Below are 17,272 nucleotides of genomic sequence, written 5' to 3'. Positions count from 1 at the left end.
GACTGTATGTGTATATGTGCATGCACATGCTAAATTTCAGCTAACATTTAGTAAAAATGAAAATAATTTTTTTTTTTGCATCCAAGCTTACAGATCCCCTGAAATCTATTCATGAACCCATGTGAAGAATTCACATCTTACAGGCAATATGGAGCCATTGACAATTTTTGAATAAGTGACATCATCAGATTTGTCTTAATTTGCCAGCTATGTGGAGGATGGATTAGAGCAGGGAAATGCTGGAATTAAGGGGACCAATTGGAGGCTATTTAGTCTGATGAAAAGGTAATGAGGGGCCTATACTTGTGTAGTTTTAATGTGAGAGGAAGAAACAGATGTGTTTAAGAATTGTTATGGAAGTGAGACAAAATATAACAACTATTTGGATACAGGGATGAGGGAAAAGGAAGCATAGACTCAGGCCAGCTCTCAACACCTACTTTTGTCCCACTTCTGATCATAATTTCCCTCTTCAATAAACTCCAGTGGCTCCCTTTTGCCTTTATGACAAAATATCAACTCTATTTGACTTTTAAAATCCCTCACAACTTAGCTTCAGGCTATATATCTAGCTTTACCACATATTGTTTCTCTTTCCTCATTCAGTAGTATATAGCCAAACTAGCTTTTTTTCTATTTATGTGTGGGATTCCATCTCACATCTACCTACCTTTGTCCACTGACTTGAAATATAGCTCCATTTTATCACTGCCTTATCTAATCTTTCACTTCCTTCAACACAACATTTCAGGCATCTTCTGCATTAAGGCTTTTTTGATCTCCACAATTTCTAGTACCCTCTTTCCCTAACTACTTTGTACTTAACCACATTGTAATTTATTTAATACTTTGGAATGAAATATATTGTATTTATTTTATATTAGTATTTAACAATGTTGTATTGATATTATATTTATTCTGCATATAGTTTCATTTTTATATCCACGTACCTAGAACAGTACTTGGCATAAGAATGTGCTTCATAAACAAATGTTTGTTGATTGAAAATCTATAATGATTCACATACATATTCATATTAATATTTACAAACTACTTGCTTTGCAACAGTTTTGTGAAGTAGATGGTACAAATGTTTATCTACTTATTGCTAATTATTATTATTATTCCAAATTATTCCCATTTTGAAAATGAAATAACTGAGGTTCAACGAGTTCAGTTAAATAATCTGATCACATCACATGACTAAGAGAATATCAGAACTAGGGTTCAAATCTACACTTATCCTCATTTCAGCATTTTTCCCTCTCAGGCAGTTTCTTTAATACTGTGTTGCTTAAGGTATTTGCTAAAAAGAGCTTTTAATATTCAGGGGGCAATTGCATTTTAATAAAGGACCAGGGCAAACTGAAAAACCTTCAAGATTCACAGGAATAAAGCTGTAATATTGGAATGATAAGTGATAAGTGATCAGTGATATATGGGGCAAGGGATTCTTTCCAGGGTCTCTCAGATCATACCATATTCGTCTTCACTTACTCATTAGGTTAATTACACCTCTAGTGAAAATGACCTCACTGGATTATAGCTCTCTTTCTCAGGTACTGTTGAAGTAATTTAAAAACTGGGTAGTAGCTTAAACCATGTGTAGGCATTGTAGAGATGACTTAAAACCAAATTGAATAAGGTTTTAAACATCCTCCCAGTCTTCAGGCTGAAATCTTGAGAGATCATTTAGTCTGTTTCCCAACTTTTTCTTCTTGGGTGGATTGTACCTAAATCATTTTGCTAAGAGTATCCCATCCCATCATGTTCCTTTTAACTCTCTCTCCATCAGAATATGCTCACTCAGTTTCATTCTTCCTGTGTTAGCTTGCACTTATTTTCATAGACAATTGTCCTATGGGGGAAGCCATTTCTTCCTTTTTGTGACTGGTCTTTTACCTTCTTAGCCTTTTCTTCTCCAGATGAAATAATAACCTTAATTTCCTTACCTCTATATCAGGCTCTCTTGCTTAGAAGGATTTTGCTTCTTGGTCCAAGCTCAGAACCCATAACTCTTTCTTATGCCCCTTTGCTCTTCTTTTAAACTACTTAACTCCTATCAGGCCCTAGATCTACTTCTGGGAGAAGTGGTGATCTTTTCATATCACTTGTTGATTGACTTCATTTTACTCTTGGACTTCATTTTACTCTTTAAGAGAAGGGACTCCTTGACACAAACCCTTTATCTATTAATGGCAAGATCTCTGAAGAGACAGTGCTGACCCTTCTCTTGGTAATGGCCTTTGACTTATCTTGATGAACCACATAAACATATTTAAGCTTAGATGCAGATGGGCAAAGGAAGGAGAATTATCTGAAGATTGTCTGAATATTCCAGGCCTAACCTTTTTTTTTTTTTAAATAACTTTTTATTGATAGAACTCATGCCAGGGTAATTTTTTACAACATTATCCCTTGCATTCACTTCTGTTCCGATTTTTCCCCTCCCTCCCTCCACCCTCTCCCCCAGATGGCAAGCAATCCTTTACATGTTGAATAGGTTACAGTATATCCTGGATACAATATACATGTGTAGAACTGAACAGTTTTCTTGTTGCATAGGGAGAATTGAATTCAGAAGGTATAAATAGTCCGGGAAGAAAAACAAAAATGCAAGCAGTTTATATTCATCTCCCAGTGTTCTTTCTTTGAGTGTAGCTGCTTCTGCCCATCTTTGATCAATTGAAACTGAATTAGCTCTCTTTCTCGAAGAGATCCACTTCCATCAGAATACATCCTCAAATAGTATCATTGTTTTTTTTTTTTTTTTTTTTTTTTTTACAACATTATCCCTTGCACTCGTTTCTGTTCCGATTTTTTTTCCCCTCCCTTCCTCCACCCCCTCCCCTAGATGGCAAGCAGTCCTTTATATGTTGGATATGTTGCAGTATATCCTAGATACAATATATGTTTGCAGAACCGAACAGTTCTCTTGTTGCTTAGGGAGAATTGGATTCAGAAGGTATAAATAACCCGGGAAGAAAAACAAAAATGCAGATAGTTCACATTCGTTTCCCAGTGTTCTTTCTTTGGGTGTAGCTGCTTTTGTCCATCATTTATCAATTGAAACTCAGGTCTCTTTGTCAAAGAAATCCACTTCCATCAAAATATGTCCTCATACAATATTGTTGTCGAAGTGTATAATGATCTCCTGGTTCTGCTCATTTCACTCAGCATCAGTTCATGTAAGTTTTGCCAGTCCTCTCTGTATTCATCCTGCTGGTCATTTCTTACAGAACAATAATATTCCATAACGTTCATATACCACAATTTACTCAACCATTCTCCAATTGATGGGCATCCATTCATTTTCCAGCTTCTAGCCACTACAAACAGGGCTGCCACAAACATTTTTGGCACATACAGGTCCCTTTCCCTTCTTTAGTATCTTTTTCAGGCCTAACCTTAACAGCCAATGTCAGCAGTATCAATCAATCAGTAAACATTTATTAAATGTCTACTTTGTGCCAGGCTCTGTGTAAAGTGCTGGGGATACAAAAAGAGAAAAAAAAAAGTCTTTGCCCTCAAAGAGTTTATAGTCTAGCTGATTTGCCTTTGGCTCTTTCCATCTTCTTATTCAAACCATTTCTCCTTGTGTTTTTTCCTATTCTTACCAGGTATTTTTTATACAAGAGAGAAGAGCTGATGAAGAGATGGGAAATAGGGCCATCTTCTTAATTTAAGTCTTCTACTCCCCTACTTCTCAATCCCCTGTCATGATCCTACCCAGGACTAGCAAGTATCCCTTGTTTTTAGATATTTTTTTTTGTCTCATGAAACCTTCCCCCGTCCACATCTTATTCCTGCTGAATCCTGCTCCCACAAAGCTATCATCCAGTGTGCTATAAAAGGACTTGGAGTCAGAAGGACTGGATTTGAATTATGGCTCTGTCACTTTTTAATTAAGTGATGTTGGTCAAAGGGACCTTAGATATCATTTTGTTCAGCCTCCTCATTATTCAAGTGAAGAGTTTATGGCTCTTTGGGATGAAGGCATTGTCCAAAATTGTCCAAAATTATGCAAATAGTCTAATGGATTTGAATTTGAAGTCAGAAGATTGTAAATCTAGTTCCCTTCCTACTACACCCTATTGTTTTCAGTTTCTTAATCGATAAGATGGGGACAATATAATATTGCTCTACAGGCTTATTTCTATCAAGTAATGTAACATGGGTAGTTGGGAATGTAATTCTTCAACTCAAAGGAATGAATTAGTAATAGTAAAAATCTCTGGGAGGCTCATGGGGGGAGATATTTTTGGAGTCAGTATAACCTACCTTGCTCCTTCCTAAATCATACCAGGTAGATAACTGAGATCATCTCTGTTGTGACATGAGATCTTTTCCAAGGCCTTCTTCTCATTTCAATAGTGAAACTTGCTCACTAATTCTGATTAGCAGCCTTTCTATTTTTAACTACCATGAGTCATCTGATTGACTATAGCTTTTACATAAAAAACAGTTATTTGGAAAGGATTGATTTGGACTGTGAGGAGAAGAGGATAACAGCAACTGAGGGATGGTGACTAAACTCTCTATTTAGTGGAAGTAGTGCCCCATGAAACATATGAGAATGGACCTGTGGAGTTTTATTATATGGATTATGTTCTGAATATCCCCAGAAGTTGCCATCATAATTAAATATATGTTCTCTAATGGGGGTAAACCTCCTACCTCTCCTTCCATTGCGTTTAGTCTCAATAGGATTATCACATAGAAAAGAGAGTGTGTCTATATTTTCATGAAGAATGAGATAAGAGGAAATAGGATTTAATTCTAAGCTGAGCACAGGAAATTTCTGGCCGATGTGATCTGGGAGATTAGATTAAGTTTTGCAAAGACTAGTAATAGAAATCCTCCTTCCCTGAAAAGATTGATTCGAATTGGTTTAAATATGGAAAAGTAGGAGGATGAATAAAGTGACCTTTATAGTTCCTTCCAGATAGAGTTCCCCCAACCCCATGAAAAGATTAGCGTTTTGTAGGATTATGGATCTAGAGCTGGAAGAGACCTTTGAGGTAAACCATATCCAACTCCAAGATTAAGTGATTTACCCAGAGTCATAGCAGCCTTAAGTGACAGAGCTCAACTGTCCACCAAGAGATTGAGGGAGGAGGGAGGGTTGGATTAGGACTCAGCCTCGAGGCAGTGAAAAAAGAACCATTTTTTTGGAAGAGAATCTTCTTTCAGTAAAATTGCTTTCCTTTATATTCCTATGTATTTATTTAAAAACATTCTGAGAAAGGGCTGTAGATTTTACTAGGCTGCCTTGACACTCCTAGGGTAGAAGAACTTGCTTCAGGAATATCTTTTGGAAAGAATGAGTGCCTTGAGGCTTGAGAACATTGGGATTGTTGTACCTAAATCAGAGGGGGTATCTCCTTTTTCTGTTTCTCTCTGTGGGGAATGTTGTTCCTCTGGTGTGGTTCAGATTTTAAGGAAATCCATTTTCTTCAAACCAAGTGTGCCTCTAAGCACTGGAGGAATGACTCTCTCCCTTTCTGCATTCTCATTGGTGAATTTCTATTCAATAGAATTTATGCTACTTGAGCGTAAGGAATACTTAATTTCTTAATGTCTAAAATACCAATTATAGTGCTTCATATGTAATAGATGCTTTAATATTTGTTGTTTATGGAAATGCAGAAGATTTGAGCCTCAGATTTCTTCTGTGTATCACTAAGGATATGGCTGGCCTTGAGACCATTCAAACCTTTGTCAAAAATCAAATGTTTGCTGAGGCTTTACAGTATACCCGTTATATCAGCCATCATACCAGAGAGGATATGTATGGTAGAGGAGAATAGTGGTCCAACCTGTCTTGAAGCTGGGGCTCAATGATATAACATTTTTAGAAACTACCCAACGATGGTCTAGCTGAAGGGAGATGATGCCAGAGGGCACTGATCTGTATGAATGTTCCGTATTTAAAGTTTTACTTAAAGGAGAAACTTATTCTGAAACTCATGCCTGTCACCATTCTACTTCTCTCCACTATGAAGTGTCTTTCTGGTCTCCCACTGTTGAAGGCTTTAGGAGATGATGGCCTAAGTTTTAAAGAATAAGGAGCATAGCTCTTATGTGGGCTCCTAATGGCACTCAGTGGGACATTCTATGTGGGTTTGTAAACATTTTGAGATGAGGTATAGTTGTAAAGTCACCATCTGTCTGTCTGGCTCTATTTCAATGCTCATATGGGAGAGAGGCTTTCTTTTCTTCCTCCTCGGCCTTTAGCTAGTGATCACCTCTATTGAGGTCAGTGATACCAACTCAACCCAGAATCAGAACAGGACAATCTTTGCTTTTCCAAAAGCACCTTTAATACAGTCTATCAACCTGGCAAGGTAGTAGAATATATAGTACAGCTCAGATACATGGTAAAGTTGATCTTACCCAATTATATAATCTCTTCTACAACAATAAAAAGAATTAAATGATTTTTAAAATGAACTCTATTAAAAAAATAAAAACATCTTAAAATTCCCACTCATATGATGTGGGAAGTGGGGTGGAAAGAGAAGGAGGAGTCATTAGAAATTAATTTTTCCAAGGAATAAAAGGATTTTGGAGATACTAAGAGACCTTTAGGGATCTATGAATGAGGTCCTTCTCTCATCCATTCTTCTGAAAGTCTTTCAAGAGTACTGAAGATGCAGGTATAACATTTCTTCATGGTCAGAAAAGTCTCTGGTCATGCCTTTACTATTTCCATTAAATGACAGATGTTAAAAACAGCAAGGAAGAAACTTAAAGGATTGGGTTGGCATTTGGGGAGATTATTCTATTTTGGTATCCGAAAAACATGGTAGGATCCAGTCTTTGGCATCTCTTATATGCCTGAAGAATCTAGGTGTATAGTTATTCATCAGGTGTTGGTAGGTAGTCTCATCTCACGCTAAAAGAGATGGGTAGATGAAGAAAAAGGGAGGTGGAAGTTTGAAGTCCATTTGATGCCTTATCAGACCTAAAATGAAGGAAGAGAATAGGGAAATCAGTTACTGGAATATTGAGATCTTTGGCAGGTAGAATAGGTGGAATTGTTTGGTGCTATAACAGAAATAGTTTAGCCTAGAGTATCGGGGGGCAGAGACAATGTTACCTTATTTATATCTAGACCGCATAAACGATTAATACTAACATCATACAATAATTTGATTACGCTGATGAAATAGGAGTTGCAATCTTGGACAAAATACTTTGCTTCAGTTTCCTCATCTGTAACAGGAGGATTACTTCTTCTCTGCCTATATTATTAGGACTTTATAAGGCCCAAATAAAATAATGTATATGAGTAAATTGAAAAAATATAAAATGCCATGGAAATATTGAATTTTATTTATGTATAATTGTGTATATATATATGATTATATATTGTCTGTATAATTGTATATATATATATGCTAAATATATGTATTTTATAATCTGAAATGGTAAAGTCTAATGAATTAAACCACTTTAAATAGGACCAGGATTATTCTTAGAACTTGGCAAGAATCCATTACTAACCCTTTTCTCCTCTGTACTCCCAAAGATACATTACTTACTTTAGTTTGACCATAGACGAAATGTCATAAGCAGGTTAAATGCCACAGTCTTCAAGAAGATGATACGGAGCCCAATCAGAGACAGGTTTATCAAGTTCAAATCTTTGTCTAAAACATCAAGTTGACATAAGGTTACTGGAGCTCACTTTGGGTGGGAGTCCTACACCCACTGTCTGATGAGGCCTTACTCCTGTCCAAGGAAGGCCTAAGTCTACCAGGCAGTCAACAGCCTGGTGATGACTGGCTATGATCTCTCTTGGTTTCTCTCTCCTCTTAGTGGACCCCATCTTGTGAATAGTCTCATATCTATTTTTTAAACTATAGTCTGTTCAAAATGAGAGGGACCTCAGGGATCATTTACTTCTTGCCCAACACCTATTTTACAGGTGATGAAACTGAGGTCAAATGATATGCATGAGATCAAACAACCAGTAAGGGGAAAAAGTGAAAGAAACCCTCACTTCTCAGTCCAGAGTCTATCATGTACTACCTGCCTTCTATTAACCTTCAGACCTGAAGCATTTGTTACTCTGGAAAACCCATTTGGTTATTAGGTTGCAAGATGGGTTGATTCAAAGAGGCAATGTAACTTGGAGCACATGCATGGCTTAGGTAGGGAATGAATGATTCAGGGACCTCTCAGTGGAAATGAGTATAACTTAAAAACAAACACAAAACATTCCTCTCTCCCCCAACAAACAAAAAGAAAGCCAAGGAGATAATGGTCCTTGATTACTGAGAGGAAATAATCTCAGTGTTGACTCAGCTCTCCAGTGCTCTATTATAGTTTAGCTCATTCCAATCATATCTCATCTTTGCTAATAAGTAATTCACTTTGGCAACTTATACAACAAAGCCAAGATATTTTAGGATACCTTAAATGAATAAATGGTCTAGCAGGAACCAGCTTCAGAGGGTATGGATACCAAGAAGGAAAAATAATTCAGACTGTGGGAGGAAAGTGACCTTTGAAAAATTACTTCATCTCTCTAGTTCTCAGTTGCCTTATCTATAAAAGGAAGAGGTTGGGCTAGATCAGAAGTTTTTTTTTTTTTTTTTTTGGCTTTGTATCATGGACCTCCTTTGGCAGTATAGTGAAGTCTATAGCTCCCTTCTCAAAACAGTGTTTTTAAAAATCATAATTGAAGGAAATGTCAAATTTCAGTTGAAAATTAGTGAAAATTAAGATGTATTTTTTTATGCAAGTTTATCAACTTTCTGAAATCTATTCATTGATCCTTTGCATAGATCCCAGGTTAAAAATTCTTGAAGTAGATGATTTTTAAGGTCCCTTCAAGCTCTAAGTCCTATATGATTGTCAAGAAAACAAAAAAATCACTTAGGGTTTAAAGTGTAGCTCTTATTCCCTCACTCCTGAGATAAGTTTTCTGGATTGTAGGTCACTTCTGTCCTCTTTAGGGTTAATATGCATTTTTTCCCTTCATGTCCTTCCCAGTTCTGTATTAAGGAATAATTTCTGGTACATACCTGTTTCAAAGCTTTGTTTCACATCCTTGACATTGCATGTGGAACCTGCAAATAGAAAAAAAAAAAACTCAATAACTTTCACGGATCTTCAAGTTGGATATACCTTTGCCCATCCCAAATTATCTACAAGCTAGGAAGATATGTCTAATTAGTATGCAATATAGACATAGCACCTTTAGCTCTTGGGAGAAGGACTCTTATGTGGTAGTCAAGAGCAAATATTCTCTGACTTCTCATGGTTGGCTTATTTTAGATGAAGACACTCTCCTACCACTGCACTTCCCTCTTTCCTCTTTCCTCCCTCCACAACTCAAAAAGGATTGCCATTGGGCTAGTAGGAAAGGAAAGTTTATTGATCACGCATCCTCTCAATAATAAAGGTGCAAGGTAAATGCCCTCTTTTTTTGGATGTAAGACAGAGATGTCCCAAAGTAGAGACTATGGGATGAAAATAGATTTTAGAAGCTTTTTATCTCGATGAGAGCCATAGCAGAACCCCAACAGTGTAGCAAGATTCATCTTCTAACCTGAGGGCTGTGTCAAATTGGCCATGTTTTGCAGGAATGCATCTGTGCAATTGAAGGTTGATTTACTACCCCAGGCCACTGCTCCATAGCTCTTGGATTCCATTGTCATCATCTCTAGCACTGTTGGGTTGCTACCATTTGTGTCCTTATTTTTGAAGGTTATATTATAAGAATTAATGTCTGTGAGGAGGCAGACTGAAGTGTCACTTGACTTGGGGCTTGTTAGTTGGTATAGAGCTGGCTCAGCTTTCTGGATATCTGTGAACAAAAAAGACATGGAGTTAAAGAGGTGCTGTTTTTCCCTCCTCTTGTATTTTCCTACTCCATATTAACTTTCCACACTGAGCTGGAAGTGGAATCTTGAGTCTACAAGAAGTGAATCTTCCCTGCTCAGAAGATAATGTTTTCAGATTTTTATGAATTAGAGATAATATAAATAATAGATCCTGTGGTTAGTTAGACATTGCATACTACCTCCCAAGGTCAAAGAAAGGTCTTATACATACCAAAATATAACACTTTTTGTAACAAATTTTCAAGCAAAGTAGATGTCTATTAATTGGGAGAATGACTAAACAAACTAGCATGTAGTGGAATATTCCTTCTATATGAATCAATCAGTTAGCTTGTATTAATTGTCTACCATGTACCAGTCAACAATCTAGATTCTGGGGAAGAAGCAATTTATATGATGACTATAGAGAAACATAGAAGACTTATATAATCTGCTGTGCATAATGAACAAAACCAGGAAAATGGTATGAATACAACAATGTATACTGAAAGAATAAGATATATATAGCTTCATGCTATACAATTTTAATGATAAAGTTTGGCTTTAATGATAACGTTTGGCCTTCAAAAAGAGAAGACAAGAAGGGAATAAGAGCAACACCTCATTGCAGAAAAGAGGGGGCTGACATATAGTCAGATCTGTTGGTTAGTTTTACTAAACTTCTTCCTCTCCTTCCTCCTTTTCTCTTTTTTTGTTCTTTGTTAACAATAGATGACTCTTGTGAAGGGTAGTGGCAGGGGAATATTTGGAAACAAAAGTGAAAGAAAAAGATAGTAACAAACATTTTAAAATACTATGAAATATACTTAGAGTCAGAATTATAGATCAAAATTCCTAGCAAAGAGACTGAATAGCTTCTAGTTTGGTAAAGATCATGATTATTATCCAGACTATATAATTAATTATAATTAGATTATTAACTATGTAAGTTATCAGCCAGTGAAAATGAATAAAAAGTTGGAATTAGAATGGAAAAGAGGAAAGAAAAGTATGTTGGGTTGCTTTTGAGAAGTTGTGAAATTCTTTAATTATCTAAACTCCCTGAAACAGTCCCATTTTTCAATAGAAATATTTATAGGTATTATTGTACGTCTATCAACTCTATGGTTCTCAAGGAAATATGGTGTGTGAAGAGCCAACACCCTGTAAACAAGGAATTAGAGAAGACCTGGAATAAAGGATAATATGAAGGAAATGTCTAGTGAAAAATATGAACTGGCCATGTGCAAGGAATGATGGATGACTGATGAATGTCTTGTTTTCTCCATAGGTGGTCTTGTGATGTCAAAAATGGGAAGAACTAAAAAGTTACATATCAACACCAATTTGGAATGCCTGTCACTAGGAGATTTCTATCTCAATAACGTATTATGGTATATGCCTCATGGCACTGTTATAACATTTTAAAATCTATTGTATTTATGTAATAAAAATAGTAAGTTTGTCTTTACAATGTACTCCTGTGAAATAATTAAAAGCTGGATTTTCTATTTTGGGGCCTTCAGCATTTTTTTTTAATATTCAGGGTTTTAAGGGATTCTCATTGGGGGTGCTTCACAACTTCCTATGTTTAGAAGATAAAGTAGAAATTCGGAGGGAAAAATAAACACATCCAGACCACCCAGAGAGGAACTGGGGTTCAATTTTCCTGCCCCCAGGCCTCCTACCAGGCCAGCAGCATTGCCTGCTTTTTTTCTGCTCAGACCTTGTACTGCACACACTAAGCCATTGTGGTCTTGGCTACATAAACATCCTGCAGAGCTGAGACCTGCAGAAACCAGCCCTAGGCGTAGATGAGAAAGGCTGAGTCAAAAGAAAAATAAACCAGAGACATGACCTTTATGCACAGGGCTGTTCCTTCCCTGGAGATAGAGTAGATGGTAGAAAAGTCTACTCCTACAAATTAGCTTGAAGATATTTGATTTAGATATTTGAAGAATATATTTTCATATTCTATTACCTGCCCTGAGGATTATTGTGAGGAAAATCTGTAAACTTTTTTTTTTTTTTTTTTTTATAATAAATTTTATTTTATTTAATAATAACTTCGCATTGACAGAATCCATGCCAGGATAATTTCTACACGACATTATCCCTTGCAATCACTTATGTTTCGTTTTTTCCCCCTCCCTCCCTCCTCCCCCCCCCCAGGATGGCAAGCAGTCCTATATATGCTAAACATGTTGCAGTATATCCTAGATACAATACATATTTGCAGAACCAAACAGTTCTCTTGTTGCACAGGGAGAATTGGATTCAGAAGGTAAAAATAACTCGGGAAGAAAATCAAAAATGCAAATAGTTCACATTCATTTCCCAGTATTCCTTCTTTGGGTGTAGCTGTTTCTGTCCATCATTTCTCCAATGAAACTCAGTTAAGTCTCTTTGTCAGAGAAATCCACTTCCATCAGAATACATCCTCATACCATATCGTTGTCGAAGTGTATAATGATCTCCTGGTTCTGCTCATCTCACTTAGCATCAGTCCATGTAGGTCTCTCCAAGCCTCTCTGTATTCATCCTGCTGGTCATTCCTTACAGAGCAATAATATTCCATAACATTCATATACCACAATTTACCCAGCCATTCTCCAATTGATGGGCATCCATTCAGAAAATCTGTAAACTTTTAATGCATTTTATATATCCGTGTGAGTTTTTATTACCCACTGATGAAGTCTGTTCTTTTCTAAGTAAACCTCCCCCACTTCCTAAAGTAATTGGGTTTTTTGAACTTGGAAAAGATAGGGTTGGGGGAAACTCCATCTGTACTAATAGATTAAGAAGGAAATAGAAAAGAAGTGGGGAAGATTTGAGTGTTCATTAGAGAGGACTGGTAAGCATGTGAATAGATTATGGAGGAGCCTGTAATTACTTTCCCTTGTAGTTTTTGAATGTGGGCTAGATTCTTTTCTACATAGCATGGTTGTAGAATGTGATTGTTTGGAGAAAGGGGGTGACCTCGATGGTAGTCTTTCCTAAACCGTGAGCAAAGGAGCACTTCTACTTGCAACAAACAACCTCAAATACTCCTGCAGATCAAGGAGACAGAGAGAAGCAGAACTCATGCCAGGATTTACTATGTGGTTTCCTAATTTTTTTAGTCCCCAGGCACAGGGTCACTTGGAAGCTTTCTTTCAGTAGCTCTCTGAGGCTATAACCACTCAGCAGACTAAGCATTCAGGGGCTTCTAGACTTGTGTGGCAGCCCCCAGACCAGAGTCACATGGTTTTAGCCTCATTTAATGCTGTCTGTGCTGAAGGCAAATAGGCTAATGGGTCTTCCCACATCTGCCCACTATTCATTTGGAATCCTAGGACAGACAGAGTTGTTGCTGCTCTGACATTTAATACAGTACACTGGGTGCCACTCCCCAAATTAGTTCCAATTTTTCAGTTTACAGACTCCATTTTCACTTTCATTCTCCTTCCACAAACATTTCCTTTCCCTTTTATACCTCATTCCAAAACTCCAAATTAGTCCAACTATATGTAAAACAACATGCTGTGATGAAGAATATCATATGTAGTTGTTTGCTTATTATTTCCTCTGTCCCCCACCATTAAAGCACAAGTTCCTAGAGGACAGGAGCTGCATTTGTCTGTCTTAGCTTATCTTACTCCTCCCCTCAAGTATTTAAGAGTGCTTGGAATATAGTTGATGCTTAGTAAATGCTAGTTGACTTGACTCTCAAGTAGTTTACAATTTAACATGGTCAATATAGATTATACTAAAATAGATTTAAGGAAGACAAGAAGAGATGCAGATTAAGGGCAATAAGAAAATTGGAGGATTGAAGGAACACTTTCAACTGGTTGAGTGTAAAATCCAAACAATTTTTTGCACTATTTGATTTTGCACAAGAACTGGATAAACACTAAGTACTGAAGTTGTTTGATTTGGCAAGGCTATTCATATTTCTCAGCATGGGAGTTTACCTAATCTTAAATCCCAATCTATTATTTTAGTCCAACTGCAAATGACCGGAAAGCCATGTTTTAGATCTTAGATAGATTGCAGGTGTCTGAATGGTCTACAGCTCACATAACGTTTATGCTACATACAAATAAGTTTATTTAGGCCTAGTTAGAAACACTGACTATAGGCTTAGACCAAGCTTGTAGTTTCAGCAGAATTCTTATAGCTCACATAGGATTCATAGAATTTGGAGCTGGCTGGTGTTTAAGTGATCAACTAGTCAAACTCATTTTATAGGATTGAGAAATTGATGCCAGGATTAGTGAAATAACTCTTAAAATCATACAGGCAATAAGTAAGTGGCAAAGATGGAATTTAAACTTGTCTTGCTATTCCAAATCTAGAACTCTTTACAATATTATGTTGCCTTGACTCATTGCAACCATACTAATGGTCAGATCCATGGATAGGAAATGAAGAATGAAAATTATCTCGTATTACAGTCATTTCAGTTCTCTTATCAAATATAAGTTGATTATTGAATCTCCTATGTACTACTTCTTGTGTGTCTATTACAGAAACATCCAGGTATCTGCTCTATTAAATAATAAGTTAACTTCTTTCTAAGGAAAAGGAGAGCAGTAAATGGGCATCAATCACCCTAGGCGACTTCAGCTTCAGGCTGATGATATTTTTATTTCCAGACCTGGCTGTTGTGCTTATTCCTCCTGCCTGGAGAGTTTTGGTTTTGGATTCTTCTGTTCACTTCAAGACCTTGGTGTTCCTATTTCTTCACCCTTGGGATTTCTAAGGAAGTCAGCTTTTCTGATTAATTTTCAAAGGCTACTATACCTTGTTCTATTCGACATTATTTTCAGTATTCCTGCTACGTGTTTGCCTCTCCATTAAGGAAATTATATCACTTTATTCCCACCTCATGCTGTTGAGCCTAAAATGCTTTTTTTCCCCCCTACCATCCATCTGTCATGGCTCAGCTCAAATTCTACTGTCTCCAAGAAAGCTTCACCCTTAACTTCCCAACCCCTCCTGTATAATATTTTAACAATTTATTGTAATCTTTCTACTCAATGTATATTAGTTTCGATTCAGCTGTAAGTTCCTTGATGGAGGGGACCATGTCTTACAATTAAAAAATAATCCCCCACAGTATCTAGTATAAAATTATGCAAATAGTAGGTACTAAATAATTACTACTCTACTAAGATCACTTTTGTGATTCCTGAGGAAAAGTTATCTGTGGCAATTTTAAGCAGTCAGCATTGCTGCTAGTAAAGTTGGCCATTCCAAAGCTTACCCTCATAGTAGACACTTGAATTGCTTAGCCCCCTCATTATATTTTTTCCCTCCCCCCAAAACATGAATGGTCAATATATTTAAGAGCTAGGCTATCAGCATTTCATCTTTGAGAGCAAGAATTCCTTTTTTTCCCCCACCAGTGCTTAAGATAGTATCTAGTGTATTTGAAGGTGCTTAATAAATGCTTGCTAATTGATTTTGACTTCTGGGATTGCATATGCTGACAGCTCAAGCATTTGGCACAGTTGATCTTAAATCATGGCATCTATATCCAAATTCTGACTCAGTTACTTATTACATATGACCTTTGACAATTGACAAATTAATAAGCATCAAGTGCTTATGTTTTTGTACTCCCAGTACTAGATAGAGTACCCAGGATACATTAAATGTTAAATAAATGTTTGTTGACTGACTGGATGCCACTGTGCTAGCTGCTTGAGATCCAGAAACAAAAACCAATTGGATCTCTTAAGTTAATCTCTCAGGGCCTTTTCCTTATCTTTAAAATGAGTGAACTGGTCTAGATGGCCTTTATTGGACATCTTATGAGCCCTTCTAGGTCTAATTCCTATAATACTCACCAGACATAACAGCTAATTGGGTGCCTTTCCCCAAAGTAAATTTACCCATAATTCCTATAGTATTCACACCACCAGGAACAGCATTATAAAAACCTAAAAAACACTGTTCCCATATATTTCTTAATAGAGGTTAAGAAGTGATTACGAAGTAGATGGAATTGTCCAATTCTTTCCCCCAATGTGTTCAGAGAGTTACAGTCCTTGATTTTATTATTTACATTCCTAATATTCAGCCTGAAGATAGATTTTCTGTATTCCCAAATACTGGATTCTGATTTTGTAAAATTTTGGGGCAAAAGAAACATTATGATCTTGTAGTTGCCACCCTGATGTGCTATAGTACTATGGAAAAGAAGGAAACCCATTGTCTTGGGCATAGAAGGATTAATTATCATTTTTCCTTATCCCAACCTACTTACTTACTTGGACAGATGCTCAGCCTGGTCCCCAATCCAAATATCAGACTGCTGCTACTGCCTGCTAATTTCTCACAGCGGGGGAAGTCTTTGTAATAACCTTCACAATGATGCTCACTGCTAATGAGGTACATCTCAAGAACCACTTTCAAACTCTTTTTAAACTCATTGCTTGGCTCTCTAGGAAACATTTTCCCTTGAGAATTTTAGTATTAAGGAAGGGAATCATTGAGGGGGGTGTAGGGAAAAGGAACATTAGTAGCATTATCATCTCAAAAAGTTCATTCAGATTTAAGGTATCTTCTATCCCTCCTCCTCTACCTCCGCTTTGAGATCAGAATCATCCCCATTAGAGGGTTTATAATCTAGGTTTTATTGCTTACTGTTGATCTTGGGCAGGTTACTAAAGTTTTTCAGAACTATAACTTCCCCACCTATAAAAAAAGAGGGATTAGACTGGATATGACTTCTAAGGTCTCTAGAATTATGATCCTGTGAATGTTATTGCTGTAAAATAATTATCACATTGGAAATAGGAGTCAGATTAAACATGCTTATTATTATTGCCAGAGAATTTAGCTATCCTCTTTCAAGGGCTGAATTTATATTTGCCCATTAATTCATATCTTATTTAGATCATTTCCACAATATTCATATTATTTGATATTGATATTATTGGCTTTATTCTAAATCACAGAGCATATGAGATCCTTTTTAATATATCCCTATATTAAGGCAGGAGTCTGAACTTTTTTCAAAATAAAATATTTTGACAACTAATATATACTTCAGTATATTATATATCATATCATGTAATTTATGTATTTAAAAACATTCTGAGACTGAATCACCAGATTCCAAAGGGGACTATGCCATACCAAATTGTCCTGTTTTCATTGCTTTATGCTTGGCTTGCTACTGCTGCCTCTTTCTTAGATATGCTAAGTAGAAGTCATCTAAATTAGTGAATTTCCTAAAAGTGGAAAATGACTGGTTCTTATTTGTCATAAATTACCATCTAGTTTTCTTTTTAGTTCTTGCTTTATCAATTGTGGTGATCAGTTGTATCATACTTACAGGACTATATAGTCAGCCTGGTCCCTATTCCAAAAGGCAGTTTATTATAGCTTCTAAGATGTGCATAGTAGGTAACAGTTTTACATGTAGTCTTTGCTTTACC

The 17,272-nt window shown here is 36.5% G+C and overlaps 1 gene segment (V, D, J or C); it reads right to left on the bottom strand.

The window, feature by feature from the left end:
• Positions 1 to 6,300: 6,300 nt before the first annotated feature.
• Positions 6,301 to 17,272, bottom strand: part of LOC127551023 (T cell receptor alpha chain constant-like) — a 38,039-nt gene continuing 27,067 nt past the window's right edge. The window contains 4 exon segments of the C gene segment in view: positions 6,301 to 6,967; positions 7,548 to 7,655; positions 9,036 to 9,080; positions 9,563 to 9,820. Coding sequence covers positions 7,549 to 7,655; positions 9,036 to 9,080; positions 9,563 to 9,820 — 410 coding nt within the window.

Source organism: Antechinus flavipes, chromosome 2 (assembly GCF_016432865.1).
Source record: "Antechinus flavipes isolate AdamAnt ecotype Samford, QLD, Australia chromosome 2, AdamAnt_v2, whole genome shotgun sequence".
NCBI classification, from domain to species: Eukaryota; Metazoa; Chordata; class Mammalia; order Dasyuromorphia; family Dasyuridae; genus Antechinus; species Antechinus flavipes.
Note: the sequence above shows the minus strand (reverse complement) of the source record. Positions and strands in the feature narration are given on the sequence as shown.